The 18,555-nt window shown below is 34.4% G+C and overlaps 1 protein-coding gene across 2 annotated transcripts in view; it reads right to left on the bottom strand.

Annotated features, from left to right (window-relative positions):
- LOC144440244 (isoleucine--tRNA ligase, cytoplasmic-like) overlaps positions 1-18,555 on the bottom strand; it is a 38,484-nt gene that overhangs the window by 8,317 nt on the left and 11,612 nt on the right. The window contains exons 16-25 of one of the 2 annotated variants that reach the window (XM_078129580.1): positions 18,154-18,298; positions 17,334-17,454; positions 16,952-17,043; positions 16,368-16,567; positions 15,367-15,469; positions 14,330-14,413; positions 11,926-12,210; positions 11,390-11,485; positions 9,240-9,416; positions 5,549-5,659 (exon numbers count right to left, since the gene is read on the bottom strand). In XM_078129580.1, the coding sequence (XP_077985706.1) occupies positions 5,651-5,659; positions 9,240-9,416; positions 11,390-11,485; positions 11,926-12,210; positions 14,330-14,413; positions 15,367-15,469; positions 16,368-16,567; positions 16,952-17,043; positions 17,334-17,454; positions 18,154-18,298 (1,312 nt within the window). In that variant the 3' untranslated portion in view covers positions 5,549-5,650. Of the gene's footprint in view, positions 1-5,548; positions 5,660-9,239; positions 9,417-11,389; positions 11,486-11,925; positions 12,211-14,329; positions 14,414-15,366; positions 15,470-16,367; positions 16,568-16,951; positions 17,044-17,333; positions 17,455-18,153; positions 18,299-18,555 lie in introns of those variants that run through there. The other variant, XM_078129571.1, reaches the window with a different exon arrangement.

The following is an 18,555-nucleotide window of genomic DNA, read 5'->3' as shown; positions in this document are numbered from 1 at the left end:
CTCATCTAATTTGTGCATAAACTACGGCAAGACTAAGAGCAAAGCCATTTTTTTAACACTGGCACACTATCGGTGAGTGAGACTCCTCTAAATGACTGTTATACACATCCTCAAACAAAAAAACGATAGTCTATATTTACGAAAATTCTCTTTGATATTATCAATTTCAACTAAATTTTGACATAAATTAATCAAAGAGTTTAATTTCAATGATTTCAATAAAAAAAAGAAATATGAGATACAAGAAAAAGTTTCGGAAAAATGAAAATATTTTGTTGGGAAAATCTTAGTATTATAACAATATGAAAAAAAAATTCTCAACTACTCTACTAGGTTACTGGTTTGACATTCCACAACAGACTAGTACAATTTGATTTAGGTTACAATAATACTTTATGATATGGAAAAGTTATGACTTTCAAAAATAATAATAGTATTTCAGAGGCAATATTGAATTATGATTTAACATGGATATTAGTTATTGCATGTTTAGGTTACACTGATGTCCACACAATCTACTTCGTTTTTACTGTCCTATTTCCATACATTAATGCCATTTACACTCTAAAAGATTGACCTGTTTGTGCCATGACTAATATCTGTTATCTACTCATGACGAGACAATTCCTTGAAGACTTGTCTAATAATCTTGAAATTGACCTCGAACTGACAACGTGAATGTCAATTAGGCGGTGTGCATTGATGAGGTACCGGTACTTGTTTTTGACATTGCTACATCTTGGATATCTCTAGCGTGAATCCTTGTCAGAGTTTGAAAATAGGTATTAAAAATAAGGATATATGTGAGACTTGCGTTAACTTTACGTTGCAATATTAGAAATTCTCGAACATTTTTGTCAAAGTTTGTAAGCAGGTAAAATACATGTAAGCAGGTATATACACTGACGTAGTAGGAGTTGTGTTTACGTTATTAATATAATTAGATATTATTCGTATGAATGGAGAATGACATAATTATACCAGTGCCATTAATATCAAAAAAATATCAGGGGAAAGTAATGGTAATTTTGAACGTTTCAACTCATATTTCAAACACAGCAAAAGCAATGACGTAGACGTGTGTTGTCGTGACATAGATGCGCGTTGTTGTGATGTAGAAAGACCACAGTATATATTCCATATTTTTTGTTCTAAATGGCTTGTGCATTGTATAACATTTGAAATTCTCCAACATTATTGTCAAAGTTTATAAGCAGGTAAAACCTAACTGATTCCATTATTACGTGATCCTCTAAAATTATGACTGAACAAACAATAAGGACGTGAAAAAGTTTGAATAAATTTCACCTGTTTTCAGTTTTCGAAAAACATTAAAACACTACTCTACTATCTCATTTTTGATTAATGGAAGTTTTTTCATCACAGAAGGGTGAGAAACACGAAATTGAATCACTTTTCAAGAAATGTTTGAAAATATACCTAAATGCATGACGCTTACATGCAAATAGTTTTTCTTGTGTGAACCTAAATTTAAAACACACCTCTCTTGCCTGTTACAACGACCATTAAATCACTTTGTGAACATCCATCACTTTCCGAACTTCAAGAAAGGCATGAAATTTGCCATGAAATCAACACGATGGTCAGACGAATGGTGTTCAGTATGTTTTAGCTAACAGTATTCTAATCTGACGATAATCTAGCACATTAGCAGTCCAGCCATGTAAAAGCTATCTCTTACTTATGATAATGTAATACCCCTGACAGTTCTAGTCATCTACAACACACAGAATGTCAATGAATCAGTCCTCATTTTACCTTTAAATCACTTCATCTTACTTTAAAACATTGACCATCACTTTACAATTCATAGAGTCGTCATCATACCACCTAGTTGGAATTTACCCCTGCTCTTTTTTTTTAACATTCACCAGACAAACTTATATGTACTCAGCTGTACTTAGCTTTCTGGGTTAACTACTGAAATAGATATTATAGTACAAATGTACTTGACATTTAATACCTTTCAACGGTCTCTCTCTTCCATGAAAGAAAGATAATTTTGTTTACCGATACTAAATTAATATCTAGCCGTTCTCAAATCTGACAAAATGTGGAAAATGTCTTGACAGTTTTTCCATGTACATGTCTCGAAAATGAAACACTACAGGAATAACAACATTACAAGATTTTGTTCAAAGATTTTTTTTTAAAAATATTCTGATATATTGAGAGGAAATGGAGGTACATTAACATATAGAAGTGTTACACAGGGATTAGTTCACAACATTGTTGATTACAATATAACACATCCATCAGTCTTTCCGTAAATAAGAGACCAGTATTATGTCTAGTTCAAAATCATTTTCGGTTCTAAGCCAAGGTATTTTGCTCTAAAGCAAGATAAATTGACTGAAGGTATAATTTATTAGACGACGTGATAATTCATGGTAGGGTGTTAATTGAACAACACTCAAAATGATGTGAGATGCCAAAGGGGGCTCATATCAAAATGGAGTTTTTATTCACATTAATCCTTTTTTCGATAAATATCAAAAAGTCGTGGACTTACTTTTTAATTAATAGCTTAGTTTTTTTTAACGCTTTTATTTTACTAGGCTTTTGCTGTGAAGTGTCTTGTCTGTTACACAGTAAACATGACGAGTCTGAACTTCGTTCTCTGATACGTCAGATTGTACATGCAGTGGTATTTTTGTCTTTTGATTCACAGTTAACAGTAGCCACTGTCTAATCACAGACTTACATGTACTTGTTATTGCATTCACTGATTGACTTGTCAGTTCATATATCCGTCATGAGTGAAGTGCGCCATTAACGAAAAGGGTGATCAAACTTCACCGATGCTTACTAATTCACCTAGTGTAGTCTGTAATCTTGTCAACAAAAAGTCACAATTTTTATGCATCATCTTGTGAAATTCTCCACGGAATACAAAGTAAAATCTTTTTTCTTGCCTTGTTTTGAAGGAATGAACACTGTATGTAGATCCTGGACTCGATATCAACTTGAACCAAATTTCACCATACAGCAAATATTTCACTGAATACTAAATTGAGAATCGAAACTGTATTTTATTCTAGGCACAAACATCGCATTAGGAATCTGAAAACTAGCTTAGATTGCTTTAAATGTCTTGCCTTAAATTAACAGCACAGATTGTGACAGTTAAAGATTTCCGTCGAACACATCAATTTTGGCTGCTTTACTGCAACATCAGACTTGTCTAATTATGACCTGTAGGCACTCTCCAAATTAAAATACTTCCATTTATCAAATCTGTCACTCACCCAAAGTAATATTGTGACTTTTTGAAGTATAACTGTAGACATTTCCAATAAGATTCCATGTCAACATTTGATATACAGGTGTAGTGAAATGAAAAACTATAATTTGGTTAAAGTTCGGAAACAATTTCTGAATCAGTAGAAATGAGATATGTGGAAAATGTACTCTATTTTCTTTCCCATTTTTTTTTTGAGGAAACTATCAGTCTTCCGTCCATTATTTGGATTCTTAAGGTAAAAGGCCAGTAGGAAATTTTCAGTGGATATTTTTGATCAAACGATCAATATCAAATGGAACACTGCAACTTCTACATGTAGCTCATTACCTCAGATTTGAAATACCAACTTTTGACGGGCATCATTGGCTTAATTTACTTTATCGATTGGGAAACACAAATGTTTGACAAGAAATATTGGCCTAGTTTTTGCTGACTGAAACGACAAACTTTAAGAAAAATTAATGGCTCAGCTTTCCCTACTGACTAGAAAGGACGAATTTCTGAGAAAAAATACTGCCTTAGCACAGATGACAATTTATTGGTTGAAGATATTGGCTATCTATTTTTACAAGCAGACAACGAAAGACTTAGCCTGGAAATCATGCAGATGAGGATTTTAAATTTTGGTTTGAGGGGGAAAACCAAAATTGAAAATCTCCATCCACATGGATTCCAGGCTACGAAAGACTGCAAAAAATGTGAACACTGACACTGAAGCTGACTTAGAAATTAACTATTGGGGAAAAATAACCCTTACACACTTGACTCAAGAGACAGGAAGCTGTTAAGATTCTGAAATAGAAATCCTCTATCTTGTTGTTGACTTGTAAAGCTTACTTCAGAATACACAAGATGGAAAAAAAAACGTGACGGATCTCGTCTCGCTATCCTTGTAACATTGACAGTTAAATAAGACTGCAAATCTCACTAGATTTGGTGTAATTACTTCATCAATTAACCTTACTAATGTTGACATTTTCTAACATGTACCCAATAACGTAGGAGAGACTGCAAAATGACAGATATCTGGTCAATTAGTCTCACATATCACTCAGCAGGATATGTTGTCATTTTGTACAGCTTACTGTACATCGATTACAATTTGAAAAATCTGTTCAGAATCTCTCACAAGGTACCTCAAATGAAATGACCTACTGCATATCTGCTATCATTTTCTTATCTAATTAACATATTACATTACCATTTTAGCATTCTGAACACCTGAGTCCATGCCAATTAAATAATGTGCTTGTAAAAAACAAAAATAATAATACCCTGTTCAGACACACAAATTTATGCCAGTGCTGCTCCAGCATAAAGTTACAACTGAATGCTGTCAAGGTACCTAGTTTGCTTGTCACACACTGTACATAGTTTTAGGAAAGCATAAAAAAGGCAAACTTGGGAGGGTGATAGAATTCAGTTGTAACTTTATGCCAGTACAGTGCCGGCATAAATGTGTGTGTCTGAACAGGGTATAAATGACCAATGTAAACACCTGTTTCCATACCAATCAATAAATCTTGGAAAGATGTGATCTTAGGACTTAAAAAGTATCACTTTGATGTGACAACAATGAACATGACCCAGGCCATGTGACAATCACATGATGGCTTTAAAGAATAACAATTGTAAAATGCTGACTGGAGGACTGGGGTGCATCTACCAAATCTTTCTTGTGATAAACCACAATGATGATGATTATAATCAGTTATTGTCATAATGTACAAAAAAAATGTTTTCAATTTTATCTTACACTCACAGTAACATGTTCAAAACCTGGCTGATTGGATTGTAGCACACTTAACTGTATTGACAATATCTGTACAAATCTAAAATGGTTAAAATTCAGATTTCTTTCACAATTTCTAAATGCTATTTCTTTCAAACCACTGCTTCGATATTTTGCCAAGAAGTTCAGAACCAGTCATTTTGGTATAACCCACCACATCAAATACCATATCAACCAGTCGAATAGAGACTGTGAAAGATTATCAAATAAAACACATTATATATGCACACACACACACATGCACACGCACACGCACATGCACAAACACACACACACACACACACACACACACACACACACACACACACAAGCATTCAAACCCATGGTATGCACATATATAGACTATTAATACAACATGACTACAATACAGTTGAACTGCATAGCTACACTAATAAATGTACTACTATAAAATATCTTGGAAAGTGACAAAACTGTGTTTTACCTTGTGTAGCTTTTATCACTTGGAAATGTCACTATTTATGAGTAAATCCATCAATTTCAAGCACTCTTCCTGGAAACTTTCCATGTAGTAAAAGGACATGTATGTAAACCTCTTAATTTTGACATATGCCACTTAGAATGCTTCATCAATTTCATTTCATCTTAATTTCAACAGAAATTGTCTAAAATAAGACAAATAATTCATTGTAACAAGACAGGGGTACTTGTTATGGTATTTTTTTCAAATTAGGCCATTTTTTCTAATCACAAAGACAAGAATATGTTCAGAGTGATATTTCTATTTAATTTCTAATTTCACAGAAACATGTTACATTTCATGACCACAAAGGTCATTTCTATGAATTCTTTGATCCAAAATAAACTTCAAATTTGTCACAACGTTAAACAAAGATTTTGTTCAAATATTCTAGCACAGCTGTGGTTTGAATGAAAGAGGTAAACAACGTTTGTCTCACATTAAAATTTATAGAAAAGTAATTGGCGAAAAAGTGGTGATGACTAAAAAAAAGGGTGATGACCTTTGTCTTGCATCAAAATTTACAGAAAAAGGAAGAATTTTTTAAATAAATTTGGTGGGAAAATGGTGATTACTAAAAAAGGTTTGTGAACTTTATCTTAAATACTTAAAAATGTAACTTGATACAACCAGTTTGTTCATATTTCCTGTTTTTTAGTAAAATCAGAAATGACAGTTACATCATAGTTAATGCACGTATCATCAATGTTGAATCAGGCACACAAAGGTCTCATTTGATATTTCAATAGAGATTTCAAGTTTTGAAAGGGAAGACACATGTAAAGAGAATGATTGGTCCCTGTGGTGTTGTTAATTTGATTTCATCACTGTATCATTTCTATCACATTCTGACAAAGAACGCCTATGGCAATAACAATTTACAATCAAGTGAAGGTCCTTCCCAGCATGTCTTCCAATCATAATACCACTTCAGCATATCTCAAATAACATCAATGTTAAGGTATTTTTAGTTCAATTTTACCTCTTTTATTTTGTTCTTCATTCTAATTTGGTTTGCTTTATTGTAACAATTTCAATATTTTTATTTTCATCAAAACTCTAGTGAAACCTGTCTTCACAGACACTTCTCAAATATGGACAGTTTAAAATTTCCAAACCCACACGTCCTTTTTAATTCCCAGCTGAACTTTGATAAGGAATTTCAGAAGGAATACATTGCCCATATTCAATATACAATATACAATTTGATTTCCCACCAATTACTTGATGTTTCTAACCAAGCAGTTTCCCGCAAAAATTGTTGAAAGTAATTCCATTTTTTCAACATTTTTTTTGGAACATCCCAGCACTACTTTTGACAGATATTATAGAAATTACCCTTATTTATGGACTGTTGCCAAAATTTGAGGTTTTTAAATAAAATATAGATTTCGTATTCAAATATCTAAAGACAATGTCAATGCCAAGGGAAAATGAATTGATCAGGGCCCACACCACAATTATGATAAGTAGGTATGGAAATCTTTGCAAGTTGTACATGATTTACCCGTCTCCTATTACCAAGATTTCAAATTCTTATCTAGTTTCAGAAGTCCTTGAAAAACATACTGAGATGCAAATACTATTTGGGACATTTTAAGCTGTTTTTATACCCAATTCCTACAGATAAATTGGGTATTGATACTTGGGTATTGAGTATACATTGATCTCCTACACTTATGAAAACAGATTTCATTAAGGCGATACAGGCAAAAAGAAATATACAGTCTTGTCGAAGTTCAGAACTGATTATTTGAAATAACTTAATTAATAACACTATTCCTGATTAATTATTTTTCAACATATCTCCTGATGGTACAGCATTTATCACATATTTTGTATGTGCATAATAAACAACACAGTCTAAAAGTAATTATATTTATAATGTCAGACTTTCCAATTTTTCATCAGCGAATAGGACAATTAATAATCGTTATCTCTTGATAATGTCAATTAATTTCTCTAATAATACGACTTCAAGTGACATCATTTCAAAATTCAATAAATCCATATTTGAAATAATTACTTTGAACAGAAATAAGATATTAAAATTACATGTATCTATAAATTAATTAGTTTTTTATGGTTGGAGTGGCCTGCAAGACAAAAGAAGACCTGTCTATATTGGTTATAATGGAATGGGTATCTGAGTGTGTGTGTGCGAGTGTGTATGTCTACATACAAGTATGTGTGTTCCTGTCTGTGTCTGTCTGTATGTTTCTCCATATGTGTCTATGTGTCTGTCTGCCTATGTCTCTCTGTCTGTCTGTCTGTCTGTCCGTCCGTCCATCTGTCTGTCTGTCTGTCTGTCTGACTAATGGTATGTCTCTTTCTGTCGTCTCTGTCTGTCTGTCTGTCGTTTGTCTGTCTATCTATCTGTCTGTATGTCTCTGTTTGAAGAAGACTACAACTTTTTCTCTTCAGTCAAATATGATATGATTAATGTCAACATGTCAATTCTCTGCAAGCTCTAGACTCCTAGGTATACTTAACAGTACACCTGGTGTAGACATATAATGGCCCATTAACTTCCCCTACTCCACCGAGGACACATATAATAGTAATCCATTGCAGCCAGTGAGACCCATACCACGTCCTCACTTATACAGCTGGGTTGACTCAGACACAGTGGTGGTTTGAATCTTATACCCAATACATGTACATAAATCTGTTTTTAGTTATGATGGGGGGGGGGGGGGTCACAGAATTCAGGAACATCAGTAAAAAGTTAAGACTAACCTACTCCTGACTATAAAATGATCTATTAAACCTTATCGTGAGTATGTCTTCTTCTCTTTTTACGTCTAGTTCTGTTACTTAAACTGTTGTATGGTTTAGATACCTTAGGGAGGTATTAAATTATATCACCAAGGAAGCTATTAAATTTTTACTACAAGGAAGTGAATTGCATTGAAATTATTAAAGTTAAATATGATACAATCATCTTCATGATGTTGTCAGGTGGGTAGGCTGAAATAGTACTCTGGCAACCACTTGTCTTGGTGCTAAAGGAGCCCCCACTAAGAGGCTAATTGTCTTGGTGTTACCATCTCAAGAAGCTCTTCTACACCCAGAGACTTGTCTTGGTGTTACTATCTTGAGAAGCTCTCTAAACCCATACACTTATCTTGGTGTTACCATCTCAAGAAGCTTTCCACACCATAGCCCAGAGACTTGTCTTGGTGTTACCATCTCTAGAAGCTCTCTACACCCCTTTCTCCTTATTTAAGTCATGTGTGGCCACAATTACATCATAGCTTTACATACAACAGCTTGTATACAGATACACAGCAAATGGACAAACAAAGCCAATTCCTACAGTCCTTCTGGTCCTGCCTGCTAGGGCTAATAACCATTACTCAAATGCCAATACCTACAGTTTTGCAAAGTTGGACCTCCATTTACAAATTATGATACACAACAATTTAGGGGCAAGTGTAGTACAGTGACCACTGGTTTCAAATGTACACATCAGTTCACGTCAAGGGTTCTGTTCTTGTTTTTATCCCTATCCAATACCAGAACCTTCATAGTTTGAGTAAAATTCAGTATCTATAATGTACACTTCCGTCCACAATTCTACACACGTGCCATCAAATCTAATGATTGTAACCCTTCCTATTTATGTTGCATACTTTCTAGTTATATATCAAGTTTGTAACTTTCACGGCAGCCTTTGGATTTACAAGTTATTTCATACTAACCTGAACACTCTCTTTAACGATTTCTTTACAGTCACTGGGTACAGGATATGCCTGAATTGGTTGTTTTATAGAGTTTGATATATATTCCTGATGATTGGACACTACGTTTGACAAATAACCGTCTGCCGCTGTCACTTCATAAAACACTGTGATGTCATCAACAGGAACAAGTTTTGCCTATAAAGAAAGAAAGAAAACATCAAAATCATACTTTTTTTTTCAATAAACTTTGAATCACTGATTAGAATCTACATTTGACGAATAGTCGTCTGATACTATCATTTCATACAACATTGTGATGTCATCAACAAGTAAAATTTCATTTAGCCTATAGAGAAAAGAGACATCAAAAATCATACATTTTTCAAACTCTCCCTGAAATCTTCATAATAATACAATACATAAGTCTGACATACTGCATTCTACTAGACAAGTATAAATACAAAAGATACGACATCCACATAATAGGAGAGAAATAGACATCCGAATCACATAATTAGCCTAATAGGGAACTTGTAATCCAGACTGAGCATGCTCAGATGCAAAGGACTATGGGATTATCTGTGGTTATCGTAATACCTAATCTGGAGCTACGGATAAAAAACCTCCCATAATAGTCAGGGTAAACTATGAATTGACCCATTCATGGTTGCAAACAATGTAACGGTATTGTTTACAATACCAATTTATTAGTACTTATTATCACAATTTCCCATGATGCAACATTCAACATGGTGGGTTTGCAAGTTCCCTATTTCTTCAACTGTAAAAGCTTAAGCCAAGTTAAGCCATAGACCCTCAACCAACTATGCTTTAGCCTATAAAAATGACAAGTCAAAATCATACATTTTTCAACACTTTGAAACCTACCTATATATGTACATAAAGTCTGATATACTGCACTGTATTACATTTAATAGTCAGTCTTAGAGAAATAGGTATCCAAATCACACTATTAGCCCTACTGTCATAAAACCTTAGACAATCTAAATGAGTTATCGAAATCATACGTGTCCAACAATCTCTGAAACATACATAAATCTGAAATATTCCATTGCACAGGAAGTATTGTATACAAAGGAATGGGACACCTGTATATTAAATAAGATTAGCCTGTACAGATATCCAAATCTCACTATTAGCCTATAACTTATAGTATAACAATATTTCAAGACACAGAAGTAATAAAATTTTACACAAATCTGAACACAACATGAATAAGGCCAAATGAAAAAAATTGTATGTTTCCAATAACCCAACTGACAGATAGTTTCAGGTGCCGACCATAAACATTTTTACATCCAAAAACTAGTGAGAATTTGCTTCTATTTCTGTGTAAATTTCTTGCCAAATTATCTTTAGTTAAGAATTCTTTTTAAAAATTAAATTGACTTCACATAGTACAGTATAAATATTGTATTCATTTAATTCACATGTAATTGTCTTCCTTGATCCTTTTACACTTCATCAAACTATCACAGATTCTGAGAAGTATTGTGACCAACGAGTATCTTGTCTTTGGGTTGACGCAATTTCTCCCCCCCCAAAAAAAAACAAATAAATAAATAAATAAATAAATAAAATAAAATAAAATTTCAACTTTAATACCTACCCTAATTTCTGAAGTCATGTTTTCGAAAACACAAAAATTTTTTTTTTAATTTTTGCCTATCTATAATTTACTAGGATCCTTTGTATTACCACATTCTTAGACTCTGTCACCAGTCCTCGGGAACATCACATGTACCAATATCTACCGCATAACTGTACTAGAATATCCTTGTACTGTGGGCCCTCATCAACTACATAGGTCTAATCATTTGTTGACATGTTACTGCGACTCCGTGTTATTGCGACACCCCGCAGTAACACTTTAACAAATGATTAGCCATATATGTAGTTGATGAAGGCCCACAGTGCAATTATGCAGTAGATACTGGTACATACAAAACAACCCTTTTAGCGATGCGATGCTGCGGGGACTGTGAGAGAGAGTCTATCACATGCTATGTGTATGCATTCATCATACATCAATTATTCACAACTCCGAATACCTTCAATCTATCATTTCAATCTCTACAAAATGCCGACTTTAATAACTGTCACATATCACTTGTTTTACTATAAATTTAACTATTAAAACCTGGTACCTTCTTCCTGAGTTTCTGGATGCGATTGACAACCTCTCTAGCAACACCTTCATCCACCATGGACTGATCAGGTGTAACATCCATCAACACTAAAATCTGACAGCGGGGAAAAAGAAAGAAGAAAAACACCAATTTATTACCATCAAATATCAACATCAATAGTAATACATCAATGTACAATGTAGATATAAAACACATTAACACTTTTTGGATTCAGTCTAGCTAAATTGTAAAATTGGAGAAATAAGTTATTTCGTCAGTCTAAAACGAAGACCACAGAGTAAAACTTAGACAATTAATAAAGACATAAAAACTGTTATAGCATCAGCAATGTTATGACTAACACCTTCAGGTGCCTTCCATTTCTAATAATTACAGTTCAGAAATTGAGTAGAATTCCTTTAATTCAATTAAATTCATTAATAGAAATCCAAACAATCAAATAACACAATTTATGCCATCAAATAAAATTATAATTCAATTAAACGGCGGTAAATATTCCATTTATAGTCGGTATTGAAATCTAATCTACTTACGTCGTTATCTGAATGTGCCTCGTAATGTGATTCGTTGGTTTTTTGATCAAATGCGTACAATATGCGGACATCATCTGACGTGATTGTGTGCCCTTCAATTATCATCTCGCCTGATTTCTGAAAATCTTCTAATTGGGCGTCTGATAATTCCCGTATCGCCTTGGCAACGACCTTGATGTCTGCCTTGAGACGTTTGCCAAGGACCATAAAGTCGGGTTCAGCTCTCAAGTGTACTCCATATTTGTCTTTATCTTTGGATGTTGTCAACTTACGTACGTTGAGTTCCTGTGGGGGTTGAAAACATTCAGGGAGTAAATACTGATGTCAACATAACTTAACTTTATTTGCCACATGCTTACAAAGCATTGGAAATTGATTTTTCACACCAGCTCATGAAAAACAAATCGGGAATAAAACTAAGAATATAAAAGAATGACACAACAGACAATAAAACACACATGATATGTGTAACCATACCAACATATTGATACTAGTACATAGGGTATCATTACAGCCCTGGTGGCTTTCCTGTGGGGGTTGAAAACGTTCAGGGAGTAAATACTGGTGTCAACATGTGTAACCATAACAACATATTGATACTAGTATAGTGTACCATTACAACCCTGGTAGCTTTCACTGAAATCATTTGTTTTCACACAATTTGTTCTTATATTTGCTTCTACCAGTCCCTTCACAATCTCTCCTTTTATTACTGAGCAATGTTGTTGCTTCCCAAGACAGTCCCTCCCTTTATCAAAGGACAGAATTGTTGCTGTCACTGATGGGGGGGGGGGGGGGGGGGGGGGGGGCTGTGTGACTAGATAACTTTTTTGCAGACAGTAAATTACTTGTTCAGTGGGGAGGGGGGTAACACTACATAACTTTTTTTGCAGACAGTAAATTATTTTTTTGGGGGGGAGGGAGGGGGGTGTCACTACATTACATACAAATGGGAGGCGGGGGTGATGTGACCAGATAACTGTTTTTTGCAGAGAGTAAATTACAATTGTTAAGGGGGAGGGTTATGTGACATAACTTTTTTTCATACATACAATAAATTATAATTGATGGTGACACTGATAATCTGTTAAGTGTAGTGAGGATTATCACAGCGCCACCAACGGTAAATTTGTATGTGTAGCTGTACGCATTGCATGGTATATTGTGGTACAGAAAAATCAGTGCCTCCAATCGACCAGAACACGTTGCATTGTGCACAAAATATAATCATTCATGACACATGCCTTGAAATAATCCATGGCAATTGCTGTTACAAAGTGTATGACCTACCTTGTGTCTTGATATTGAATATTAAAGAGCACTACCATATATGGCTAAGAGCACTACCATATATGGGTAAGAGCACTACCATATATGGGTAAGAGCACTACCATATATGGGTAAGAGCACTACCAAATATAGGTAAGAGCACTACCATATATAGGTAAGAGCACTACCATATATAGGTAAGAACACTACCATATATACTAGAGCACTACCATATATAGATAAGAGCACTACTACCATATATTGGTAAGAACACTACCATATATGGGTACTTAGACAAGTCAAACTAACATGGTAAATGGTTTTAAAACAGAGTTTTCAATCAAGATTTAAACCTGTTGCACTATATATAGATAAAAAATATTGACAACTAAGAAAATATATCTGGTTGCTTGATGAAAAAATGTCCCACAACTGTGAGCAGTGCAGGTTTTTAACAGCAAGTACATGAATATGTCATTTCTTATACCATGTTACCAATGGACATTTGCAAATATAATAATTTTCAAAATAATCTAACTGGATATGTCATAAAACATCAAACATTTTATCTCTTTCAACCAAGAAAAAAATTGAAATTATGAAGAATGTAAAAATATCACTTTTTTGACCAAAAATTTGCTCAAAAATGAAAAAAAAAAGCTCATGACAATCTTTCTAGTAATTTTTGACTGAAATTATAAACATGCTTCAGTTCTTGGTAGCATGAAACCATTAAACCAATACACTATGGCTATAAATTGGTAAATATTTTGCTAATTTTGTTTCAAATGGCAACTTTTTTTAGGTTTCACATTCCAGAATTTGAAATAAAAGCTTATAGAAAATAGGATACATAGCCATACCAGGCAACAACCATGTGACAAATTCAATTGATGGTATCAGTAATGAATACTTGACAGATACAATTAGTGGATTTTAGAACATTGAAAAGTGAGTTTACAGTTGAAATCGTGCTGTGGGAAAAAAAGAGCTTGAACACAACGCAAGAAAAAGACAGCATCTTATCGCCATCAAGTAACTTGTAGCAAGAGTACCAGTGTGATCTCAAAGCAAAACCATATGCATACATCGATCAGTTAACCTTTACAAAGATCAATACGTTGGTAGAACTAACCTCCAAAATATACTTTTCTAATGACATTACGTCTTGTAGACATCCACTATCTTGATGAATGATGACCACTTCATGCAATGGATACTGAAAAGTTAAAAATAAATGAGTTAAGCAAACTAGCTATCTACAAGTGATTTCCGTGGCTTTTACAATCAATACACTTCTGGATATCCTGAGGGAATCCAATCACAGCAATGGGGGATTAAAAATCTCCTGTCTTTTGACTCAAGTGCACTCAAGAACAGTAGAACAAGTCAACCAATTTTATGATATGCTGTCGGTCTGTTTCAATGTCTTAAATGTTCTGAAAAATTGTGATTTGATGTATTCCACACATGATGGTGAAAAATTTCACTTTTTCTAGAATTATGTGTGCTACATGCCCAAGTGACAGTAGCAATGTACCTCAACCAAACTTAGTCTCATCAATCAACAATGCAATCAAATATCAGTCTTCCAATATTTCAATGTGCCTGCAATACACTGAATTTGTCCAAAAATATGCCCATCTAAAAGGTCACCCAGAGTCTATTTAGCTTCACCTCTGTGGCCCCAAATTTCTCTATTTTCTCGTCATGTTGGCATATTTTTTTGGAAAAATCCAGTATATACTGTAAACTTTAATTGTCTTTTTTTGTTCCATACTATGACAAATTCTTGATACTGTACTTTTTAAAAAATATACTGCATTATCTGATCAGCAATTATTTTGTGACATGTCAGACTCCTACACTGGCATTAACTTGAAAAAACCCAACTATTGTCAATTCTCTTATATTCAAAATAGACAAAAGGATATTTCTCTGACATCAGACTTCATTGAATAATATGTTGTCTTTCTAAACAAATAGACCTGTTGGAATGGGTTTACCAGTAACAGACAGACAGACAGACAGACAGACAGACAGACAAACAAACAGACAGACAGACAGACAGATGAACGGGCCAAACAGATGGACGGACACACATACACACACACACACACACACGAGCACACAGGCACATGCACACACAAGCACACACGCACTCACACGTACCTTCAATGGCATAGTATTCCTGTCTCTGATAACTCTACCAAGTTCAATCACAGTTTGCATACGAGCTACGGCATCTTCTATTGTTTGGTCAATCAGTTCATTCCTGCAATCAAACAAACAAACAGGAATTGGAATACAGTTTGTAATGATTTTACACCGTATCTGAACATATACACTGATAGTACACCATATGTCAAGTTACCAAAGTTCCAGCCATTTTATAGGTAAACATCGTAAGAGGGCGCCCATGATTTGGCAAAGTGATGGCTAAAATGTTTGATTGCTGGTAGTCATGTCCTGTCATTGTTTATTGACATGTCCTATGTCCTATGTAGACTTATCAAATTATACAACGCTTAAAAATAAGAATGTTAATAGTAATAGTAGTGAAATATACACTGTACTATAATAATAGTACAGTGGGAACAACACTGAAAATGAGTGTTAACTTTGTGTCTGCTATCTTTATGCTACAACAATAAACTATTATGGCCCTCACTTCTGGATCCAAAATAGCCTGCAAACAGCACTCCTAGTGGCCAAACCTTGAAATCTTTTATCTTTCTGATAACCAGAAAATGGAATGTTGGACAAATCTATTTGAACAGATGATTAGATGGATGGATAGACTAACAAAGACAGTTCTTCTCTCTTTCCTTCCATCTCTCTATGTAAGCATATGGTAAGATACTACGAAAAATATTCTTTTCGTCTTTGATATATGATAAAAAATTAATATCCAAACAAAATTCAACATTATTTTTCTCCGGATCAGGGGTTATGTACTTAAGGTGTGTGTGGTGGTGGTGGTGGTGGTGGTGGTGGTGGTGGTGGTGGTGGTGGTGGTGGTGGTGGTGGTGGTGGTGGTAGTGGTGGTGGGTGGGGGGGGGGGGGGAGGGGGGTGATACTGTACTCCAAACCTTACTCACCAAAAGTCATGTAACTGCCACTACCAATGTTATAATAGCTAGCCTACTAAAGGTAATCTATCCAAACCTCACCTGGCTTGTGGAATCATCAGATAATGTACACTGTTGACATCTTGTCCTTTATTAGCTGCACTGTCAATCAAATGTCTCATGTTTTGGTACATCAGTTCTGTCAGGAACGGTGTGAATGGTGCCATCATTCTCACCATAGCAAAGAGTACACTGAATAATGTCTGCAGAGCACATAGACAGTCATCTGGTCCACCCTCTCCCTGTACACAGTACAACAACAAATAACCTTACAAATACTGTAATATGGAGATTTTGTGGGAAAGATATGTAAAAGTCTTGATATTTCAAATGGGAAACAATTATACTTTTTTACAAATGAAAATTTTTCCTAACAGAGTCAAAAAAAATTTCAGGAGCGAATCCAAAATTTTCGTTGTAGTCTCATCAATATCATCAGGGTTGTACTACAGTGGGTTGTTATCATTGCCATGATGCTGATGACACATTAGCAAAAATGTGGGATTTTCTTTCAAGAATTTTTTTGTGTGTGTGAGTAGAAATGTTCATTTGAAACTATGAACCAAGAGTCTAGGCCATTTGGTTGTTGAACAATATTCAAACATGTTGACTAAACATGTTCTTACCTTGATTCTCTTTCTGTTGGATCGAACATACCAATTTGTCAACTTGTCGACAAATCGGACAAGTTTTGGAACCACTGTGTAAAGTCGATAAGCTGGAAGAAAAGGAAAGTCAGTAATTGTGAGCTAAATTCAATGTGCTTAACAATGATGATACCAAGTACGTATAAGTGAAAAAAATTCTGCTCTTGGTAAGTAGCAAAATACTTGGTGTAACTAAGATTTCAACTAAACTTTGATAACTTACCTGTCATTTCTTGCCTAGTAAAGTTAACTAAACTTTGATAACTTACCTGCCATTTCTTGCCTAGTAAAGTTAACTAAACTTTGATAACTTACCTGTCATTTCTTGCCTAGTAAAGTTAACTAAACTTTGATAACTTACCTGTCATTTCTTGCCTAGTAAAGTTAACTAAACTTTGTGTGAAAGATAAGATCCATTTATCCATTATGTTTTCAACTGGTTTGAGTTTATCTTCATTGTAAACAAACTGAACGTCATCTTCCTACAAAGAAACACAATATTGTGTAATCACAATCACACCTTGTGTTATTCATATAATCTTTGCTATAAATACTACACACTTGGAGTTCCACACTGCTCCAACACTTCCAACTAAGATGCATATCACGTCAGAGAAATAATTGACTGTTTCATAGCCTGGCTCACTGCGTCCGAGTATAGTAGATGTATGTTGAAAAAGTATCAATCCATGAATGGTGCTATGTCCACCGTTAGAAAGATAAACTATATCTTAAATTGTACACTTACACATAAGATACATGAGGATGGTTTTTGTCATTATTTGATGTCCTAATAGTATAAATGATATTTTCAAACTTGCAAAGGCTATATACTACAGTCTTAGGCACATATTTTGTTTGTTTGTTTGTTGTTGTTGTTTTGTTTGTTTGTTTGTTGTTGTTTATTTTTTGTGGGGGGGTGGTTTGATTTTCACATGAATAGAGAGTCGTGATGCAAGGCTGCATAATCAATATTTTACTGAGCACACCTTAATTTTCCATGAAAAATTCCATAGCTCCTATCAATGCAAACATTGTCTGAAAAAAACATGAACTTTCTTTGAAGGAATGTCGCTCACATATTAATTTGTATATGATGACTTCAAGGCATTGAAAGTCCAACATCACATGACTATCACATGACTATCTAATAACCATACAAGTGATAAAGAGGAACTCACTTTTTCTAATCTTTCTACATTCTGCATAAGAAATCTATATGCATTATACCAAGGTAGGAAGACATCTTTTAAGATATCCCTTACACCATCCTCTTTAAATCTCAGGTTTTCAGCACGTACTACAGGTGAGTTGATCAGATACAATCTGAAAAGACAAAGTCATTATCAGGTCACCATCACCTTCATCATCATCTTCCATAAATTTTAAACAGGCTAAATTACAACTAATAATACCCAAGTAAAGTGATTGCACTGTGTACCACACTCACTTACAACCCATAACACCCAAGTAAAGTGATTGCACTGTGACCACACTCATTTACAACCCATAACACCCAAGTAAAGTGACTGCACTGTGTACCTCAGTGTTTCACTTGTTTTTATGGTAATGTCAATAAATGA

This window comes from Glandiceps talaboti, chromosome 1, assembly GCF_964340395.1.
Source record: "Glandiceps talaboti chromosome 1, keGlaTala1.1, whole genome shotgun sequence".
NCBI classification, from domain to species: Eukaryota; Metazoa; Hemichordata; class Enteropneusta; family Spengelidae; genus Glandiceps; species Glandiceps talaboti.
The sequence above is the reverse complement of the archived record's forward strand: the minus strand, read 5'-3'. Positions and strand labels throughout refer to the sequence as shown.